The 22086-nt window shown below is 38.4% G+C and overlaps 2 protein-coding genes across 9 annotated transcripts in view; one reads left to right on the plus strand and one right to left on the minus strand.

Moving 5' to 3' along the window:
• The window catches only part of IMMP1L (inner mitochondrial membrane peptidase subunit 1), a 43754-nt gene extending 30505 nt beyond the window's left edge, over positions 1–13249 (plus strand). For all 7 annotated transcript variants that reach the window (XM_067462694.1, XM_060766280.2, XM_067462693.1 and 4 more), the window contains 2 exons: positions 10807–10917; positions 13090–13249. In XM_067462694.1, the coding sequence (XP_067318795.1) occupies positions 10807–10917; positions 13090–13158 (180 nt within the window). In that variant the 3' untranslated portion in view covers positions 13159–13249. The remainder of the gene's footprint in view (positions 1–10806; positions 10918–13089) is intronic.
• DNAJC24 (DnaJ heat shock protein family (Hsp40) member C24) overlaps positions 13171–22086 on the minus strand; it is a 45983-nt gene continuing 37067 nt past the window's right edge. For both annotated transcript variants that reach the window (XM_067462695.1, XM_060766328.2), the window contains exons 4-5: positions 17662–17730; positions 13171–15332 (exon numbers count right to left, since the gene is read on the minus strand). In XM_067462695.1, coding sequence (XP_067318796.1) covers positions 15208–15332; positions 17662–17730 — 194 coding nt within the window. In that variant the 3' untranslated portion in view covers positions 13171–15207. The remainder of the gene's footprint in view (positions 15333–17661; positions 17731–22086) is intronic.

Raw genomic sequence — 22086 nt, forward strand, 5'->3', positions numbered from 1 at the left:
GAAATTAAAACTACCATGAAAACAGTGTTAATTATATACAAAATATAATACACTTTTATCTGCAACATATAACGTGTACACATTCTAAACCAGTGGTTCCCAACCTTGAGCAGGAATCACTTAAACAGAGACCACTTTGACCAGGGACCATTCTCCAACATTAGTACTAATAGGGCTACAAATATTTTGGTCAACTTTAGATTCGGTTTGGTTATTTGGGGTGCTGATTCAGAAAATTGCATTGGATAGGACCAAGTACCGAAAGCACAATAATCCCAATTAAACAGCTCAAGGGAAGATCTCAGGGGCTCACATGTCTTTACACTAATGCACAGAGCATGGGAAATAAACAAGACGAACTCCAACTTTTAGCACAACACCACAAATATGATATCATAGGGATCACTGAAACCTGGTGGGATGACTCCTATCGCTGGAATGTAGATATTGAGGGGTATAACCTCTTTCACAGAAACCGAACAAAGGGGAGAGGAGGCGGAGTAGCCTTATATGTCAAAAACTCTTATGCTGCAGAAGAGATTCAAGACAGCAATCTGGGAAACCAGCTTGAAATCATCTGGATAAGAATCAAGGGAACTGGGACTCAAAAAGATGTCGTTGTAGGCGTCTACTACAGACCCCCAAGCCAGGAGGAAGAACTTGATGAAGTCTTCTGCCAACAGTTGACCAAACAGGCACAGAGAAGAGATGTAGTAGTCATGGGTGATTTCAACTATCCCGATATTTGCTGGAAAACAAACTCGACCAAGAGTACAAGGTCCAACAAATTCCTCGCTTGCCTTGCAGACAATTTCATGGTCCAGAAGGTAGAAGAGGCAACAAGGGGATTGGCTACTCTTGATCTCATCCTAACTAATGCGGAGGACCTGATCGATGCGGTCGAAGTAGTAGGATCCTTAGGGGCAAGTGACCATGTGCTCCTGCAATTTGAGGTACAAAGGAAGGCCGAAACTAAGACATGTCAAACCCGCATTTTGGACTTTAGGAGAGCTGATTTCCAAAAAATGAAGGAAACGCTGAGCAGCATTCTGTGGACACAGAAACTAAAAGACAAGGGAGTTACGGATGGATGGGAATTTCTCAAGAGTGAAATACTCAAGGCGCAATTGCAAACCGTGCCAACAAAGAGAAAAAATAGGCAAAGAAGCCAGAATGGATGTCCAAAGAACTTCTAACTGTGCTAAGACACAAAAGAGACATGCACAAGAAGTGGAAAAAGGGAGAAATCACCAAAGATGAATTCAAACAAATAGCCAACACCTGTAGGGAAAAGGTCCGCAAGGCTAAAGCAAAAAACGAGCTCAGACTTGCCAGGGACATTAAAAACAATAAAAAGGGCTTCTATTCTTATGTCAGTAGAAAAAGGAAAAACAAGGAGGCGATAGGACCTCTTCGAGGAGAAGATGGGGCAATGCTGACAGGGGATAGGGAAAAGGCAGAACTACTTAATGCCTTCTTTGCCTCGGTCTTCTCACAAAAAGAGAGTCTTCAACCTCAGCAAGATGGAGTGGATGAGGGATTGGAGGAAATCCAACCCCAAATTGGGAAAGAAGTCGTCCAGGAATACCTGGCCGCTCTTAATGAGTTCAAGTCCCCAGGGCCAGATCAACTACACCCCAGAGTATTGAAGGAACTAGCGGAAGTCATTTCGGAACCATTGGCAACCATCTTCGAGAGTTCTTGGAGAACGGGAGAAGTTCCAGTAGATTGGAGGAGGGCCAGTGTGGTCCCAATCTTCAAGAAGGGAAAAAAGGATGACCCAAACAACTACCGTCCGGTCAGCCTCACGTCGATACCGGGCAAGATTCTGGAAAAGATTGTTAAGGAAGCGGTCTGCAAACACTTAGAAACAAATGCAGTCATCGCTAATAGTCAACATGGATTTATCAAAAACAAGTCATGCCAGACTAATCTGATCTCTTTCTTCGATAGAGCTACAAGCTGGGTAGATGCGGGGAATGCCGTGGATGTAGCGTACCTGGATTTCAGTAAGGCCTTCGACAAGGTCCCCCATGACCTTCTGGCAAGGAAACTAGTCCAGTGTGGGCTAGGCAAAACTACGGTGAGGTGGATCTGTAATTGATTAAGTGGACGAACACAGAGAGTGCTCACTAATGCTTCCTCTTCATCTTGGAAAGAAGTGACAAGTGGAGTGCTGCAGGGTTCCGTCCTGGGCCCGTTCCTGTTCAACATCTTTATTAATGACTTAGATGAAGGGCTAGAAGGCATGATCATCAAGTTTGCAGACGACACCAAATTGGGAGGGATAGCCAATAGTCCAGAGGACAGGAGCAGAATTCAAAACAATCTTGACAGATTAGAGAGATGGGCCAAAACTAACAAAATGAAGTTCAACAGTGACAAATGCAAGATACTCCACTTTGGCAGAAAAAATGAAATGCAAAGATACAGAATGGGTGACGCCTGGCTCGAGAGCAGTACGTGTGAAAAAGATCTTGGAGTCCTCGTAGACAACAAGTTAAACATGAGCCAACAATGTGATGTGGCGACAAAAAAAGCCAATGGGATTTTGACCTGCATCAATAGGAGCATAGTGTCTAGATCTAAGGAAGTAATGCTACCCCTCTATTTTGCTTTGGTTAGACCACATCTGGAATATTGTGTCCAATTCTGGGCACCACAATTCAAGAGAGATATTGACAAGCTGGAATGTGTCCAGAGGAGGGCGACTAAAATGATCAAGGGTCTGGAGAACAAGCCCTATGAGGAGCGGCTTAGGGAACTGGGCATGTTTAGCCTGAAGAAGAGATGGCTGAGAGGAGATATGATAGCCATGTATAAATATGTGAGAGGAAGCCACAGGGAGGAGGGAGCAAGCTTGTTTTCTGCTTCCTTGGAGACTAGGACGCGGAACAATGGCTTCAAACTCCAAGAGAGGAGATTCCATCTGAACATGAGGAAGAACTTCCTGACTGTGAGAGCCGTTCAGCAGTGGAACTCTCTGCCCCGGAGTGTGGTGGAGGCTCCTTCTTTGGAAGCTTTTAAGCAGAGGCTGGATGGCCATTTGTCAGGGGTGATTTGAATGCAATATTCCTGCTTCTTGGCAGGGGGTTAGACTGGATGGCCCATGAGGTCTCTTCCAACTCTTTGATTCTATGATTCTATAGACCACAACAGCTCTAGTTTCTGATCCAGAACATATGTCACCATCTGCTCACCCATAGAAAACCATATTTAATAATTTAGAGCTGATGTGAAAGTAGTAATTTTTTGTGGGTAGTCAGCTTTTCTTCCCTCCCGACATCCGCGTTGCCTCAGCACAATAAGAGGGTTTTGCGAGACCAGTTGGTGACGTTGCCGCGTGGTTTTGAGGCAACGGTGTAATAATGGTGAGACCACGGACCATATTTTCATTCTTGCAGATAACAAGTTGGGAACCACTGTTTTAAACAAACATCTACTAAACTAATCAATAAGCTTCCTACCTGTTGCCTGTTGATTTTTTTGTTGGTCCCTTTAAATATTACTTTATTTCTATCTTTTTACTTTTAATAACACCGTTCTATATCAGAAAACCAATAGAAGATTGGCCCCATCTTTACTTTATATAAATAGTAAGTATGTCCCAGTCTTTCTTGAATTCAGCCAAGAATTTCCCTTAGTCAATATTGTCAATTATCCATTTTAGCTAACTTACTTATTTTGATCAGCTAATCTTCTTCCCCCAGTATATATGGTTCCTTCCATCTCTGAGCATAGATAATTCTCTCTGCTATAATCATAAATAATAGTAATCTCCCATGGTTATTTTATAATTGGTTATCTAGCATATCTAACAAAATTACAGTGAAACAGTTCAGGTTTCATTATAATTTTAATCTTTACAATATCATGTCAAATATTTCTGGGCCTTTTTACAAGACCACCACATATGATTAAATGTTCTAACATTTTTTTCACATTTCCAACAGTTACTGGATCTCTATTTATACATTTTAGAAAGTGCCTCTGGTGTCAGATGACACCTGTACATTATCTTATGATTTTTTCCCCAAATTAATACATAAAGTGAATTTCATACTCTTTTCCAGACCTCCTCGCATTGTTCATTTTATTTGTTTGCCTATATTTTGTGCCCATGTAAATATACAATCAGCCATGTATTCTTCCTCCATTGCATTTTTAACAGCACTTTATTGGCAATCAAATGGTCTGCTTGCTGATTTTTTTCATAAGCTCTTCATTCAGCTACTTTCTCAGTACTTCTCCCTGCATCCTTTCAGGTGGTATTGTCAGCTCAAGTGCGTGTTGTTCCATCCTGATTCTGGACCCAGTGCTAACAGGATTCTCACAATAGTATGCTTATCTGATTTGTGGCAGTTTTGAAAAGATCAACGAAAAGGGAGTCACTTGTAGCAACAAATGCCTCTTCTCCCAGCTCAAAAAAATGTTTAGCAATTTCTTCAAAACTTGAAATGAAGTAGTTATGGGAGACTTTCCTCAATTTTCATATGGGTTTAGCAGGAAGAGTTCCTTTTTTCCTTTATTAATTATCAATGTATGTATAATTGAGAGAGGAGAAATAAAAATAGTCTCTTTAATTTAAATAATGATTATTTTTTTCCAACTTCATGAAATATAGAAAAGGAAGTAGGAAAAGAAAAAAAATCTCTATATTTCTCAAACCTTTTCGTTTTTAATTTGTGAAACTAAGCAATGATGTGGTACAGATCTTGCTCTCTTCAACTCAAAATAAAACTCAACTGTGTCATTTTGGGATATATTCCATATATCGTCATCATCATCATCACTTTATTTCTTAATTAGTCGCTCTCCACCAAAGTGCTCCGAGCGACTTACAATTTAAAATAGCTTATACACAATATAAAACATTCAATATAAAAACATTCAACATAAAAACATTCAGCAGTGACTATGGCAAAATTTGATCCGATTACTTAAATGCACAACCAAACAGCCAAGTCTTGAGCACCTTTACAAAAGGTCGCAACTCCGACATTGCTCTAATATATGGAGGCAATGAGTTCCACAGAATTGGAGCATAGATCGAAAAAGCTCTACGCCTTGTAGCTTCCAAATGTGCCTCCCTAGGACCCGGTATGTATAGGAGATTTTCCTGGGTGGATCGAGGTGACCACTGATGGGGAAAAGGAATGAGGCAGTCCCTAAGATATAAAGGTCCTTGGCCATTTTGAGCTCTAAATGTCAGGATCAGTATCTTGTAAGAGATCCGATGTTCTATTGGTAGCCAATGCAGTATATAGGATTGACACTTACAACTCTATTTTATACATGATTCCGGAGATAAAGAGACAGTAAGCTTGAACTGTGTTGGGGTTTCTTTTGTGTTTTAATTCTCCATACACTACATGACAGTCTGCAAACAATGTTGTACATGGTTTGTTGTAGGTTTCTCAGGCCATGTTATGTTGTACAGGGTGAGCATAACTTCCTTTTTTAAAATGCGCGCCATTCAGTCAGTTGAAGATGTAGAGGAGCGCTAGTGGTCTTGTTCGAGAGGCGAGAGTATAAAGTTTTTTCCTGACACAGTTCAGTCGCCATCATGCCTTGGAACAGTGCGGAGCATGCTTTTGCCGTTGAGGCCTACTTTTCGAGCAGATTTGGAGCGGCCGGCCCGCTCTCCAGATTTGGCCCCTTGTGATTTTTTTCTATGGGGTTTTTTGAAATCCCATGTTTATGTGAACTGTCCAAGGACCCTACAAGATTCTGAAGACCAACATCCAGGAAGAAATTGCCAACATAACGCCTGCTATGCTGGCAAGAGTGATGACAAACGCCAGAAATCGGTTTACTCAGTATATGGAGAATGGGGGACATCACCTAGAATCATAGAATCATAGAGTTGGAAGAGACCTCATGGGCCATCCAGTCCAACCCCCTGCCAAGAAGCAGGAATATTGCATTCAGAGCACCCCTGACAGATGGCCATCCAGCCTCTGTTTAAAAGCTTCCAAAGAAGGAGCCTCCACCACACTCCGGGGCAGAGAGTTCCACTGCAGAATGGCTCTCACAGTCAGGAAGTTCTTCCTCATGTTCAGATGGAATCTCTCCCTAATTTGATAAGAATACTCCTTTATATAGAGGCACACTGAGACAGTTGTTTGTTAACAAAGAACAAAGGTGTTTATTTGAGTAGTTTTCAAAAACACAGGCACTTAAGCGTAATGGTTGCAAGAATGAGATGAAGCTTATTTGGTTACTTTAAAACAGTTCAGTACTTGGTTTCCAATAACAAGTCTTCACTCCCTCAGGAAACTAGCAGACTTCTTCCTGACTAGAATCCTTTTACTTCAAACAGTCCTTTTCCTGGGACCTGTTTCTAATCATTAAACCAGCTATTCTTCCCTTATAGCTCTCTGAACTCTCTAACTCTTTGACTTCACTAATTTCCACTCTCCTTCTCCTCACTCTCTCCTGACTGTCTTCTTCAAAACCCAGAGCCTAACTACATTCTTCAAATACCAGAACCTGACTGTCAGATTTCAAAAAGCAATCCTCAAGGCTTTTTCCCCCTGCACTTCAACCAAGCTCTGCCTACTTTCTCCCAGCCAATCACAAGGGTTCTCCACATTTCCCCCCAGGCTGCTTCTAAGCTCTGCCTCCACTAGGAAATAATTAACCTAAGATGGCTGCCTCCAGGCTCCATTACACAAAATGGATGCCAAAAAAACCCTGGGCCTAATTCTTGAGCTTTTCTGGTCTAAAGGTAGGCAATTCATCACAGGGTCGCAATAAGTTAAAATCATCTTGACAGCAGTTAACAGCAACAATTTAACTAACATACAGATTTCATTAGTGTCTAGTAAATTTGTTATTTGATTCTGTGGGCTCTTTTATCATGTTTCCCCCTAATCAAGACAGGTAACACCTGTGATTTATTAACAAAAGCTTCTTCTGTAAGATGAATACCTGCAGGCAGTGAAGCAATTACATTAGCTTCTTGTACCACTACAGGAAGCACTTTGGCATCACTGGGAATAGATGAGAAACCTTTTGACTTCATTCTTTTGTTTAGTGGCAAGACAGGTTCTTATAGTCCAAGCAGGAAACCTCTGAAATGTAACAGGAATAAAATAAGATTCTTTTTAAAAGCCAGAACTTTTATATCCTTTCAGGGAGCTAGAATACTTTTAATCTTTGGGATGTTTTAATGTGTTGGCTACATTTTGAGAAGCAAAGTGCAGCGGACCATATCACAATAAACAAATATTTTAGTAATATTAATAATTGGTTTATATTTAAAGACAGACAACCCCCCCCCCCCAAAACCCAGCAGCTGATCTCCTTTAGGGTTCTGCAGATGTGTATTAAACAGTTTTGCCTGATAATCTGCTCAGATAAGACCAGCTCAGATGTTTGCCTGATAATTTATGGACTGTTTTTCCATAAAATGTCAAAATACAAAATACTTCAGACAAAAAATGAAGGACACCAATCCTCTTCTGTACATCTCTTTTGGCTATGGCAATCATAATATGTTACTTTGCACCTTACAACTTGAAGAGCTGCATCAGTTTCCAGGAGGACTTATGTTCCTTTTGAAATGAGAAGCTTTGTCCACAAGGCCCAGATTTTCCAACTTTACTGGAATAGAATAGGAGGGTATGTTTCTGCCACTATAAAAGTGTTATTAAAAGTGTCCCAAAGAAGAGCAATGGTTCTGATTCCACATATTAATAAGTAGTCAACTCCACCTATCACATAATCCTAATCTATGTTTAATAAGGGAAGAAGTGTATGCCCATAATCTAGATTTCGTGTTTGTATATATGCATATAAGCAGGTGTACTTCAGGATAACAGGACTGGATGGTCCACGAGGTCTCTTCTGACTCTGATTCTATGATTCTAAGTTCCCAGAAGGTCTATGTATGTAAACTACTACCATTACTAACAAGAAAATCAACAACATTTGCATAACCCTTTCCCAAGAATTGAGTTTGAGGCAGCTTACAAAATTTAAAACAGATAAAGACACATATAGGTAAAACACATAGTTGTAATTAAACTATCTGTGGAACTGAAAACAATTTAAAACTTGCATATTAAAAAGGCAATGAATAAAAAGTAGTACAATGCACTGCTAAAAACCGTGGCAAATAAGAGTATAAGCTTGCCCAGGCCAACAGTGATAATGAAAACAAGGAAGAAGAGTTGAGCAGACTTGCAGACTAAGAGATTGTAGTTGGTGTCTTGAATACTAAATATTTAATTATGGCAGAAACTGATCCTGTGTGACAAGAAGAATTTTATTGTGTCTTTATTGTAAAGAAATGTAGCACATCCCTGAGTGAAAAAGAAAAGTTCTTTGCATGATGGTGATAAAAGCGACTGACTAGATTTGTATGGCAATGATAAAGGATATCTTAATAGCTGGAGCTTTGGGTTCACTGTAGAACACTGTTAATTAATAATTACTTTTGTCACAAAGTGGTAAAAGGCTGATCTGCCTCTAGCTGTTAAGTGCAAAAGGAAGCAGTGTGATTCCTGTCAAGGGTGTACATGATTTCACTTTCTATGCTGGCTTCCCTTTGGTTGCAATTTGCTTTTCAGGTCTTACTGGAGAAAAGGATGAGGGTCACCTCTCTTGCAGCAATATTGTTAATCCCCCCTGCCCTGCTTCCTTGCTCTTCTCCTCTGTTCACTACTTTCTGTTTTTTACTCACAGTGATCTTAATCATTGAACTCTTAAAAGAACAAAATTTAAGGGACGCCCCCTACCCCCAGATTCAGTGTTTCAAATAACTTTCTAAAATATGGTGGGATATAAACATAATGTTGATGATGATTTCCCACTTCTAGAGGATTGCAGAAGCAGCCATTTATCCCCAGAAAAAGGTGGCTCAGGGAGCCTGAAGCTGCTTGGGGCCACAAAAGAGACGTGGAGGCCATATATAGACTTAGCGCTAGCCTAGTCTAAAAAGTGTTATGTGTGAGATTAGATGTTATTTGGGTAGTCCGTCTCAAATAAAATTGCTCCCTTTCTCTCATTCTGGAAAAAGACATTCTCTATACTCTTGCTTTAGCATTGCATCTACCCCATTTTTATTATCACTACTTCGTTTCATCTTCAGTGTTCACAGGAAGTTATCATGTATCGAGTCAGTGTATTGTCATACCTAATCCAGTGGGGTTAATTATGACTGGAAATATCTTCGCTGTTTTTTTTTTTTTGTCAAGGTTCATTTTAGAGGGATATTCTATCCAAGTACTAATCACATCCGATCCTACTTAGCACCCAAAATCAGATGATATTGTGTATTCTGTCAACAATACTGTTCCCTCTGACAAACATCAGGCTTTTCCCCAGCCATACCTGGAAATTCTTGGGGTTCCCTATTATCTGCCATACAACCCACTTACCATGCTCAACCAGACTTTCTTTCTGAAATCAGATAAAATTATATGTGTTCAGAGTGGTATGGTTGTACAGGTCCTTGCAGACAATCTCCCGCCATTGACTTCCTCACATTTTGTTGTGCTACTGAGATGGAGTTATGATAATTGGAATTGCTACCACCTGTTTTACACAAGATGCCCAACACTGTCACAAAATATCTGTATTACAAAAGATGCAATATTCTTTTATTGTGGCACCTGACACCCATGATGAGGATGTGGGGAGGGGTTTCCTTGAATTCAATTTGATAAAATATGTTCTTTGATTTCTTTGTGTTTATTTTTAAGTAGAGTTGGTTCATACCTTTCAGACTCTCAACATAATCTATGATCCAAAAAGATTGAGAGGTTGAGAGATATACATTGCACATTCATATAAACATTCTAAGGAATGTGTCATCTTCCAGATCTGCTGGACTGTCCAAATCATGTATATTTCAAAGCAAGCCCAACTATATTGAGTGGGCATTACTCACATGTTAGTGAGCTTTCACCAGCATCCTGTCATTTTTATTTACTGTCTAATAAGATCTCATTCTAGATGTAAAACATTTTTCTGCTACTGTTTTGTTAATATGCATTTCTAAAGTTTTATATTTTGAATATTTGGAGTCCTTTACTGCATTTGTTACATAAATCATATATTTTCTAGCTAATGCTGCAGTTACATTATTCTGTCTTCAGATATTATAGTGCTAGTTTAGGGCTGAACCTATGGCATGTAATATAGCTCATGCACAGTCCATATAGACAGTAAAAGGTTTCTGTCATATGATAAGGTCACCATCATTAATTTTCAAATTATAAGGAGAGACTTGCTGGTTTGTGATGGTCATTATTGCAATATTATGTGTTGTGGATCCTGCCTGCACATAGAATGAACTGTGATCTTAATTAGAACTTTGACAAGCCCTCTCTGATAAAATGATGAGATTATTCGTAATTGATGTCACAATCAATTACCATTTGGTTCATCACAAGCCTACTAACAGGTCTAGCCTTAGTGCTGGCCCCAGGATGTTGATGAGTGTGTGGCTGCCCTGTTCATGCTGTTACTGCGACAGCAGGGCAGATTTTCAGTCAACATCCTAATGACCTCTTTTGAAGTCTATTAAATTAATGACCCTGTCACATTGGCCTAACCCCTTACATCTTCATTTGGCGAAGTTTTTGTGTGTTGCAAACTAGTGTTTTTGGAGTATGTGAAAGAATAGATACTTGGATTCCTCCTTCTTGCCTCCGCTATCTACCTCTGTTTAGGGAAGTGTAAAATTATTCATTCAATGTACCTGTGTGTTGAAATATAAAATTATACTACATTACTGAGAAATATCTGTATTTGCTTTCATCTATGTATTTGTTATTTAATTTTAATATTTCCTAGGTACCTAAAGGACACGTTTGGTTGGAAGGTGACAATCTCAGAAATTCCACAGATTCCAGGTGTTATGGTCCTGTTCCATATGGATTGATAAGAGGACGCATTTGCTTTAAGGTATTCTCCTGCAATATAAAATGTGTTAATTTAACAGTTTCTATGTGTCTTGAAGCCCTGAACTACCATGAGACACATTCATTATCTAGTGATGAACCCTGGGGGGGTTAAAATGTTACAGGAGAGCATGATCTCAAGTCACTATTGTGTTTGAAGATGTATGAAGTGTCAGCTAACTCAAGCAAAAAACTATCCAGTGCAAACCGAAGAATTTTATGTTTGACTATATATCCTTTTTATGGAAGGAATGTGAAAACATGTATCAGAGAAGAACTTTATTTCTGTTTTCCAGTTACTCAATACATTGTGAATAGAAGACTTGGGTTCAGCAAACCATACACACACTGGAGCCCCCTTGTTTCATTTCTTTCTAAAAACTTGACTCCAAGGGTCAGGGAAACTTCAAGGAGTGGATGCAATATGGATGCAGAGGAAACCAGTAGTAGTCAGAGTTGGAATAATAATAATAAAACTTTATTTATATTCCGCCCTATCTCACCAAGGGGACTTGGCAGATTACATCACACTAAAAAACACATAGAGGCAAACTGTTTACTTCCTTTCCTTGACTCAGGAATCTGTAACGAAAGGTTTTGCTAACAATCTTGGGTGTTTTTTTTTTTTAAGTCAAGTATCAAAATATCTAACAATTTTACACATCTCAGTGTAAATACTGCTGTACAACTCTTTGGTGAAGCCATGATATTTCTTCTTTGATAAGGATTGTTCTTCCATGCATTTAATAGTTCTGTTTTTAAAGCATTCTATCAGTTACCTCAAAACAGAAGGCGAATTAAAAGATATTTAATTTAACGTGATCTCTTCTTAGAAATAAGTTTTATATTGACACCCTTTTTAATCTTTAAGAGGGTAACATTTATCATTGCAATATTGTTGGAAGATAGCAGTTTTACATTTTCAGTTGCTTAGCTGTTACTGACTGTATGTCAAAAGGGTCTGTTCTCAAATGGCAATTCTTGTTGCATTTCATTCTTCTGATACACACCACAAACATTTGCTGTAGGCAGGGGCGGCTCAACCTATTACGCAAAGTAAGCATTTGTAGTATAGTTGATTGCTCCCAGGGGCGCTCTTGGGGGAAAATAGACCTTGACATATGTGAGTTGTAGTTACTGGGATGTATAGTTCACCTACAATCAAAGAGCATTCTGAACTCCACCAATGATGGAATTGAACCAAATATGGCACACGGAACTCCCACGACGAACAGAAAATATATATCAGTGATTGGTGGGGGCGCCAAAATACTGTTTGCTTACCGTTGAAAATTACCTAGGGCTGCCTCTGGCTGTAGGTAAAGTATCTGACCTCCAGAGGAATGTCAGAGACCTCAGCACATCACATGGACCACAGCGCATTCATTTTTGGCATTAACTGTATTTAAGAAAACCTGAGCCAGTTTCTCTGACTAGTGGTGGTGAGAGAGATGGGGTTGTAGTTCTTTGCATACAGTATGTGATCCAAATCTTTTGTCTCTGGCAGTATTCATGAATACAGGAAGTCCCCCAAGTTATGAACAAGATAGGTTCTGTAGGTTTGCTCTGAAGTTAAATTTGTATGTAAGTCAGAACAGGTACATTTTAAGTGTAACTCCAGCCAATATACTGTATGTGTGTTTGTTTGTGTGTGTGTATATATATATACAGGGTTAGTCAAAATGCATAGGCCAATAAGCCATTCAATTGAATGGCTTATTGGCCTATGCATTTTGACTAACCCTGTATAAGCGCGTTGATTGGCACAGGGAAAAGTTAACACCTGTGCCCCTGTTCAGAAGATTACACCTCACTTTCTGCCCCTGTGATAATTGGATTTTGAAAAATGTGGCTTGTTGTGGAAACAAGGATTGGTGGTAAAGCTTCAGATGAGAAATCTTTTCCCCATGACAACCCTTTCATGAGTGAACTTCCTTTCCTAGGGGTAGATTTCTCTCACTTCCTTGTTGTCTCCCCTCCATTCTTAACTCTGACTCATTTGTACATCGGATGTCTGTAACTTGGGGACCGCCTGTATTCTAAATTGCCAAACCACAGCATTTCAATGACCAACTGAAAACAGCCATCATTTCCAACTTTAAGACTTTAGGAGAATCAGAGAAGATGACCCATGTCTTATAATTGACGTAACAGGCTTGTTTTTTTATTTTCGCAGCTGTGGCCTCTGACTGATTTTGGATTCCTACGTGCAAGTCCCAACAGTCACAGGATTTGTAATGACTGACATATTCTCAACTATATATTCTCAGTTTTTATTAATCTGTAAAAAAATAGCAATTTGTATATTTATGTACAATAAACAATAATTGTAATAATTTAGACAGTTTTCATTGACCCCATGTAAACTTTTACAAGTCTTATGGCATTATGCCTGCATTTTAATTACATTAATATACTTGAAGAAAAGACAACAGCAACTACATACAGGACCTGCTACAAATACATTATACAGGTTTTAATGTTATTGTTCTTAATTGCATTTGGTGGAAATATTTTTTTCTTCGTAGAATGACTACCATTTCAGAAGTATAACATCTTTCATTAATGTGACTGAGTGCACTAATTTATTTGCACACCTGCTTGAAAAAGTGTCAGTTCTCCACATTTGTAGGTTTAGCTTTTGCAGATTTGCTATGTTCTTTCGAGGAACCTCTTGGCCCTCCAGGGAGATTCTAGCTTCTAGTGAACACTGACCACAGAGTTGCCCTGGAGGATCTAGAGATTCAGTAAAAAGTAATGGTTTTTTTACCTGAAAGTGGAGGGTCTACTGTACACTCTAGGAGAAAGGCAGGAATCTAGAGTTATCTGGGTACTTTTGATAAATGTTTCCATAAAGCCTTGCAGTATTGCCAATGGTCAATCATTACAGTAGCTATATTGCAAAACATTTACTGAGCATGAGGCTCCCTGCCCTTACTTGAGCCTATCTCCCAATTAGGTATAGTGAGGTCAGCATATAAATGTTACTATACAATTGGTTATAACGTTTCCCATTCTCAAGGCACATAACTATGATATATTACATTAAATTTGTTTTGAAACAGCACCAGCCATGAGAACACTTTTAATTCAACACTTCTGACCCAACTGTAATTTCTTCTTGGTTGCTGGATCCATTAGTCTCAGAAAAAGATTACTCTCTACTTCAATATATAAAATATATTGAGCATTGTGCAGAAACCAATTTTCCCAGAAAGCACCCTTCTCCCCACTTCTACAGGCCCCATCTGTGGCACCAAAATGCATTTCTTTATCTTCAGAGTTCATTTCAAAATACTGATCAAAATTTTGCATCCTGTTGCCATTTTAAAAAGGACTCTGATGAAAACAGAGGCAATTCTGGAAGGGATGGAAGCATTTTGCACATTTTTATAGTTTGGAGATTTTTGTGTGGTGCCCAGAGAGTAAGTAAAACAAAAACCTGGGTGCATTGGGAAGCTTTTAGAGAATAGCATGTGGCCCACAAGTCATACCTTCTCTTCTCTGGATGTAAAGCAAACAAGACATTAAATATTTTACGCTAGGGGCTTCATCACACTAGAGAAAAAATCCACTTAAAATCCAGTTTCTGCTCCTGCAGAATTCTGGAGTTTGTAGTTTAGGGAGGAGCATTTAATAGCCTCACTAACTACAAACCCCAGAATTCTGCAGGAGGCAGAAACCAGATTTTAAGTGGATGTTTTCTCTAGTGTGATGAAGTAATAGGATAGCATTGTTCAAATTGAAATATTATGAGTTACAAATGTTTTATACTCTGCATTTATATCACGAGTCCCATTAATTTTCTGAAAAAATCAGATACAGAAATAAAACAACTTTGTAACATTACTTTACATCAGGAGTGGGAATCAAGGGATTCTCCAGATGCTGTTGAATTACAGCCCCCAGAAAGTCTATAGAGCACAGGCTTACAAAGAACTGCAATCCGACAGTATCTAAAGCAGGGGTGTCAAGCCCATTTTCACCAATGGCCACATCAGCCTTATAGTTGCCTTTAAAGGGCTGTTGGTAATTGTAAGACTGTATCAATGTAAATATGTTGCCCTGGCATTGAAAACTTCATGGGCCACATAAAATGATGTGGCGGGCCAGATTCGGCCTGCGGATCTTGCATTTGACATTTGTGATCTAAACAATGACTTGATTTTTAACTTAAGTTTTCTTACACTTTCTATTTATTATCACTATATTCAGTGGTAATGAATTCTACTAATTGTCCTCCTAGTTACATCTTTTACATTTTCTGAAAACTCAAATCACATAAGTTGTTAGGTTATCTAAGAATCTCTACAAGCAGCGAACAGGTATTGCAGCTTACAACAGACCCATCTTCAGCTTCACTTTTGGAGACAATGTATTTTCCACCACATCGGCATGTGAGAGAATAACTGTGCTCGCCTGTTGGAACAAAATGCAGTGATTGTAATCTGCCTTTCAGATTCTTCCAAAAAACTATTTATATGGTAAGCTTCAAAACATATTTTACCACTACTTATAAATGTGGAAAACAAAACTACTTTCAAAACCAAACTGATAAATATCATGAGAGGTTATCTCTAATATGAAAAAATAAAGTTCTACAAATGAAGCTCACATCTACAACAGAATCAATGCAGACTTGTTTCTAGACTAGTGTTTCCAATCTGCAGTAGATCTATATTGTTCCTTGTAATGCTGTGATCTAAAGTAAAATACTTTGGGGATACACATAATCAGAAAATATACTGTCATTGTACATGTCACTGTGTTCCACACCAGCTTGTCCATCTACATTTTTCTGTGGGGCAGGTTTTCTCTGGCTCAGATGATAAGCTCAGAATTTTTTTAAAGACTATTGTGAGAAATCCTGGCAGTTCTCTTTCCCATATGAACTACAGAGAAGAAAATCTTAGAATTTTGCATTTGTAGGTTTCAATGTATTTATGATGCAGCTGCCATACTGATACCTTCCTTCTTCCTTCATGTGTCTACATGACTGCAATGCCACAGACTTAACAAAAATACTTACAAGTCTTAAAATATCAAACTAAAGTAGGCAAATACTTAGTAAACCTGGGTTTAAAATTACAGTCCGTGTGTGACATGGCATGGCATATTTGGAACATTACAAACTTCCCTAATGCAAAATGGCTTTGTGAGAAGTAAAATAAAAAAACAAAAAACAAAACAAAAACAAACAAATTAGTAATTCAAATAATTAAGGGGCATTTGGGGATTTTTATGTCAAGAAATGGCCATTGAATACTTAGGCAGAACAATGTTGTTCATAACTCTGTGTTTATTGACTAACTATTAACTGTCTTAATGGAGGAGGTATGCTATTGTTTTTACTGTTGATCTTACTGGTATTGAATTGTACTGGAGTTGTGAGCTGCCTTGAGTCCCCTGAGGTATAAATGAAGTAAGTAAGTAAGTAAATAAATAAATAAATAAACTATGAATCAAATTCAAAGTCTAGATTGGGTGGGGAAAGGATGGCCTAAAGAACCTGCAAGAATATTTTTGAGGCCCAGTCACCCAGTGTTCACCCCTAGTTTAAAGGATAGAGGCTAGTGCTGATAGGGGACAGGACTAGCAGCTAATAGCTATACCCAGCTGTTTGCATAATCTTGATGAATTTGTGAGCACAAGTTTATGAAAAGGGGGAGTAAATGGCCATTCTGCAGGAACACAGAATAAATATGCAATATTTCTTTTCCTACTTAAGGTTGTAGATTGCAAAGACTGGGAATCCTGTTAAGGTATAATGAACATTTACATGGTTGTAGTAAGGAATTGTCAGGTTATGTCTGAAGCAAGGCAATACCAGGAGAAGACGAAGATATGCTGTTGGGACAACGGGAGAAATCTGCTCAAAGTGTGGCCTTGTCTTATTCTAAAAATAAAACAGTATTAAACCTCATAAAAACAGAAACAATAATACAGTAAGGGGTTGCAGCACAAGATAACTTCCTGCTGATAAGAGCTGTTTGACAGTGGTGTACACCTTCATTGGAAGGTTTTAAGGAGATATTAGACGGCCATTTTTCTAGGATGCTTTAATTATGGATGGGGGCTTGGACTAAGATTCTTGGGTTCATTCCAATTCTGCAGCTATATTAATTTATTTACGGTCATGATGTGATACCCACTGGTGATGATGCATCTGAAATCAGATTAGTTTAGGCCTTATCAAACGTTCCTCATCCATAGCCTTATCATCATATGAGCAGAGGAAGACCACTTCCATCACTGCTTTTGTCATATGAAAAGTGATGCCTCTATGGGGGAGAAGTTCTTAATCACACTGAAGTTTCCACAAGAGGAAGGACCTCCAAAATGGGGGGGGCTGTTTGCATGGAAAGCATACATATGTTTGAAAATCTTTTTTTCTGAAGACCTTCCACGCAAAAGGAGCAATTATGGAGAAAAGCCACATTTGGCAATTCCTCTGTTTACATGATGTAGTAATCAGAGTAAAACAAGTAGAATGAAACTGCCAAAAGCAATGATTGAGTATATGAATAAATTGGACCTTTATTTTTTAGCTCTGAACAGTTCTTGGGGTGAAAATAGCAAGGGAGGGCTGCTGTTCTCCTTGCCTGCTTCCAACTTTTAAGGTCCATCTATCAGGATGGTCTTAGAAACAGACTGATGGACAAGATGGATACTTGGTATTCCACCAGAAATCTTGTTTCTACATCAACATGTCAGTGTATACATAAGCCAATTTCCCATAATGTCTTACTTTGATTCCAGTCCATATCTTCAATTAAAACCTGAGCATCCACTGGCCATCCTTGTGTTAATTCACGGTCTATGAAAAAACAGAAACAAGATATTCAGTTCCAATCATGTAAAATGAAGGTTCAAAATGTATAGCGCTATTTAACCAATGCAACTCACAGTTGGGGACAAATTGTAGAGAGAAACCTTCATTTTTGGCATTTTTGATAAATGTAGGCAAAGCAGGAGAGAAACTTCAAAACAGTTCTTAGTAGCTAAACATTTTCTAGCACAGTTAGATTTAGGGGGTTCAACTTATTCTAATAATATTTTAGCCATAGCTGTGTGTGAGTGAGAGAGAGGTAGTAATTAGTGACTAATAATAGTTTCTAAAGCAGGGGTCCTCAAACTAAGGCCCACGGGCCAGATATGGCCCTCCAAGGTCACTCAACCAGCCCTCGCTCAGGGTCAACCTAAGTCTGAAACGACTTTAAAGCACAAAACAACAATCCTATCTCATCAGCCAAAAGCAAGCCCACACTTTCCATTGAAATAATGTTTATATTTGTTGAAAATGTTCTTGATTTTAATGATTGTATTGTTTTAAAGTATTTTTTGCACAATAAATAAGATATGTGCAGAGCGCATAGTATTCATCTTTTTTTTCCTTCAAATTATAATCCAGCCCTCCAACAGTTTGAGGGACTGTGACCTGGCCCTCTGTTTAAAAAGTTTGATGACCCCTGTTCTAAAGCAAGCCCACTGCATATGACTATAGCTCTGTTCATGAATATTAAGTCTCAAATTTCATAAGGTCTCGTCCTGTTGGCTACATTGGAACAGCATTCAGATGTAACACCAAGCCATGGTTTCACACTGCATACATGAGGAAGGCTAAATAATCTGAATCCTGAATCTATACTCTAGCATTTCTAAACTACATATTGTCACCCTATTTTGGAATCCCAGTTTATGAATGAATGATGGTTTGAATATGCTATTGTTTGCCTCATTCAGAGACAGCAGCACCCTATGAATAGCTCAGTTATCAAGTCTGCTTTTTAAAATGGCAGAGAAGGAGCATGCAAGCCAACTATGGTTTGCTGTTACATCTAAATGTGGTTTGTTTCCAAAAGTTACCAAATCAAAAAATAAAAATGATACATGAGCTATAGGTGGCAACATATTGTTGGCTAGAAGTAGAATATTATGTACAGATCAAAACTACCAAATGTATCGAATGATGTTGGTACAAGGCTTGGAAAATTGCATTTTATAGCAAAAGAATGCATATTCTCATCATGTTTTGTTCAATTCCTGCACATTTGTTCAGATGGATTCAGTACCTTTTGGTAAAGTCCCACTTTAAAAATAAAGTCCCCACAAATAAAGTCCCACTTTATTCCATGGAATGCACATTAATGGTGCATCCTGAAAAGTTTTATCACCTTAAATGTTTTTGTTGGTAGAGACTGAATTAGCACAAAAACATAAATATTCCCTCTCAAACAAGGCATAATTTAGGAAACCAAAAATTATTGGTTTCCTCCCATAAATTATAATTATGGAACTTCTGGTTCAGGTCTCATATTCCTGATAAATTATGTTGTACCTTTAGGAAGCTAAGTTGGTGTTCACTCTTTGTAGAGAGTATGATTACTGTAAATCTGTGCTTATGAACAAGGGAAAGGAGTTCGTGCTTGACCTAGTGTCTGCCCATTTATTAAGCAACACAAAAGATGAAGGGGACTAGAGCATAAGAGGATGATGGGCAGGAGATGTTACTCTTAATACTACTGAACCAGCAAAACTAGTAAACCAATCAATATATTTACAATGAAATGCGGTAACATTTTGCAACTGACAGCAATAGCATTATTCAATATTTTTAATTGAATTAAGCAATAAAAACCATTTTCTGTTTGTGAAAATAAGGCATTATATTCTTATATCGGCATCTTTTATTTTAAAAGTTAGAGATGTCGTCAGTTATATAACTGCTTCAACATTCACTCTTTTGTACACTTACAAATTACACATACCTTGAGGGCATGCCATGTTTGGACTATTTTCTAAAACACTAAATTATAATACCTTGTAAAAAAGGATACTGACTAATGATATTGCTGTAAAATATTTAAAACACTGTTGTAATATAGGCATAAAATGTGTTTTAAGCATGCTCATACTAATCCATGGTATTTCATTTTAATGATTAGTGGTCAGAGAGGATCTTGAGAGGAAGGTGAACTATGCATCAAATTAACAACAATACATGAAAGAAATGGCCAATAACTAATGCATTTAATTTGAGAATATTACACTAAATAAAACTGGCTTGTAGACACATATTGTTATCTTGCAAACAACTGAGCTACAAATTCTGTCAGAAAAACACTTTAAAATATACATTTTAGAACAAAGGTTAAAGAGACTGTCTCCATTTTGGTGCAACTGATCTGACACTACAGTAGTTAACTATGAATAATGTATTGGTAGTGAAATTAAACACTTATGTTAACTGCCCTCATGTATCAGTGGGGGAAAAAAAATCTAATTAGCACTTTAATATTAAAGCACGATTTCTCCCCATACAATTCATTAATTAGCGTCCGATTAACCAATATCAAGTTGGCCTGTGGTCTCTACCTCCTTTAAATTGTGATTCTATTTTTACCTGAAATCTACACTATATATCACTAGGGGATGGGTTTCATCTAAATTAATCTTAATGAAGGCAATTAAAACAAATCTGACAAGTTAGAAATAATTACTGGATCAATAAAACTGCTTTGACCTAACCTATGCTGAACACCTCTAATACATTAAATATAGATTAAAACAAAGCTAGCACATTTACATCCAAGATTTCACTGCCATTGAAAGAAAGAATGAGAGTGAAAACAACCTTGTATTTCTCTTATCAACTAATCCAGTTAATCTGCGAATGCTCCAAGGGTGCACCCTCAATGGAACTATTCAAACAGGGATAGTTTTTCTTGGTTTAGTTCTTCCTATTTTCCCATTTGCTATGGTGTCACAAATGTAATCAGTCCTTCACAAAGCAAGCCTTCTGTATTCATGAGGGATTGGTTCTAGAAGCCCATGCGGATACCAGAGGCTTTCCCTTTGGCTGGGGCTTGCTACTGTCACTACAACTGTCCTATGCCATTTTAAATAGAGGCTTACTGTACTGTGAAGGAGGAGGAGGAAAAGGAGGAGGAGGGAGGGGGGAGGAGGAGGAGGAGGTGGTGGTGGTGGTGAAGGGCATCTGTCAAGGTGGTGGCAAGATCACTCACCCACCCACCCACCCACCCACTTACCCACTTGTGCCTTGCAAAGAAACTGTTTCTTTGCAAAGGCAAAAGTGGGCATTTTCCACATGTGTATCGTGTACATTTGAATCTACAGTGGGTTGAATCCTTGAATCATGAGCCCGTGGATAGACGAGCCCACAAACTCTATGGATTGAGTATCGCTGATCTAAAAACCCCAAACGCTCTGAAATCTTAATCTTTTTGTTGCCAACTATCCATTTCCACCTTCGAGGCAGTGGCTATAAAATTCCTTTGGGTTCATTTGCATGGTGGAAGCAGGCAGCTGACAGGCTCCCCTGAGATCTCCTGTACAGCACTATATCCCCATTCCCATGCACACAACCAGGAGCTTCCAAAGCATATCACCAATGTTGCATCCTGACCTTGTTCCGCTTTATATATAGGCTGAGTATCGTTTTATCTGAAATGTCTGGATCAAAAGTATTTTTGATTTCAGATTTTCTCAAATTTTGAAATAATTGGGTTTTGCAAATGCATATGTATCTTGGAGACAGCACCCAAGTCTAAACACTGGATTCATTTCAGACCTTAGGAGTAGGTGAGTTGTATATGCTTTTCTCTCTAAAGCTTTTGTGTTTCACAAACACCTTAATATTGTATGTAAGTTGAGCCCAAAGGTAATTTTATACACAATATTTTTATTTATTTATTTATTTATTTATTTTAGATGCCTTTTTGCATGAAACAAAACTTGGGTAAACTAAAGAAAGCAACAATGGACCTCATCACACTAGCGAATGAATCCACTTTAAATCTGGTTGCTGCATCCTGCAAAATTCTGGAGTTCGTAGTTTAGGGAGGAGCCTTTAAGAGCCCCACTAAAGTACAAACCCCAGAATTCTGCAGGAGGCAGAGACCAGATTTAAAGTGGGTTCATTCTCTAGTGTGATAAAGTAGCAAGTCAGTACCCATGTGGAAAATTTCAAATTTTGGAATTACGGATAAGGCATGCTCAACATCCAAAAGTTATTCTATTGCACAGGAAAGCTGCTCCATAGTAACTACACAAATCTTCCTAGGAACAATCACGATGACACAAAGGAGAGCTTTAGAGAGAAAACCAGATATAATTCACCTAGTCACCTAGTCCTAAGGTCTGAAAATAAACT

Source organism: Anolis sagrei, chromosome 1, assembly GCF_037176765.1.
Source record: "Anolis sagrei isolate rAnoSag1 chromosome 1, rAnoSag1.mat, whole genome shotgun sequence".
Taxonomy (NCBI): Eukaryota; Metazoa; Chordata; class Lepidosauria; order Squamata; family Dactyloidae; genus Anolis; species Anolis sagrei.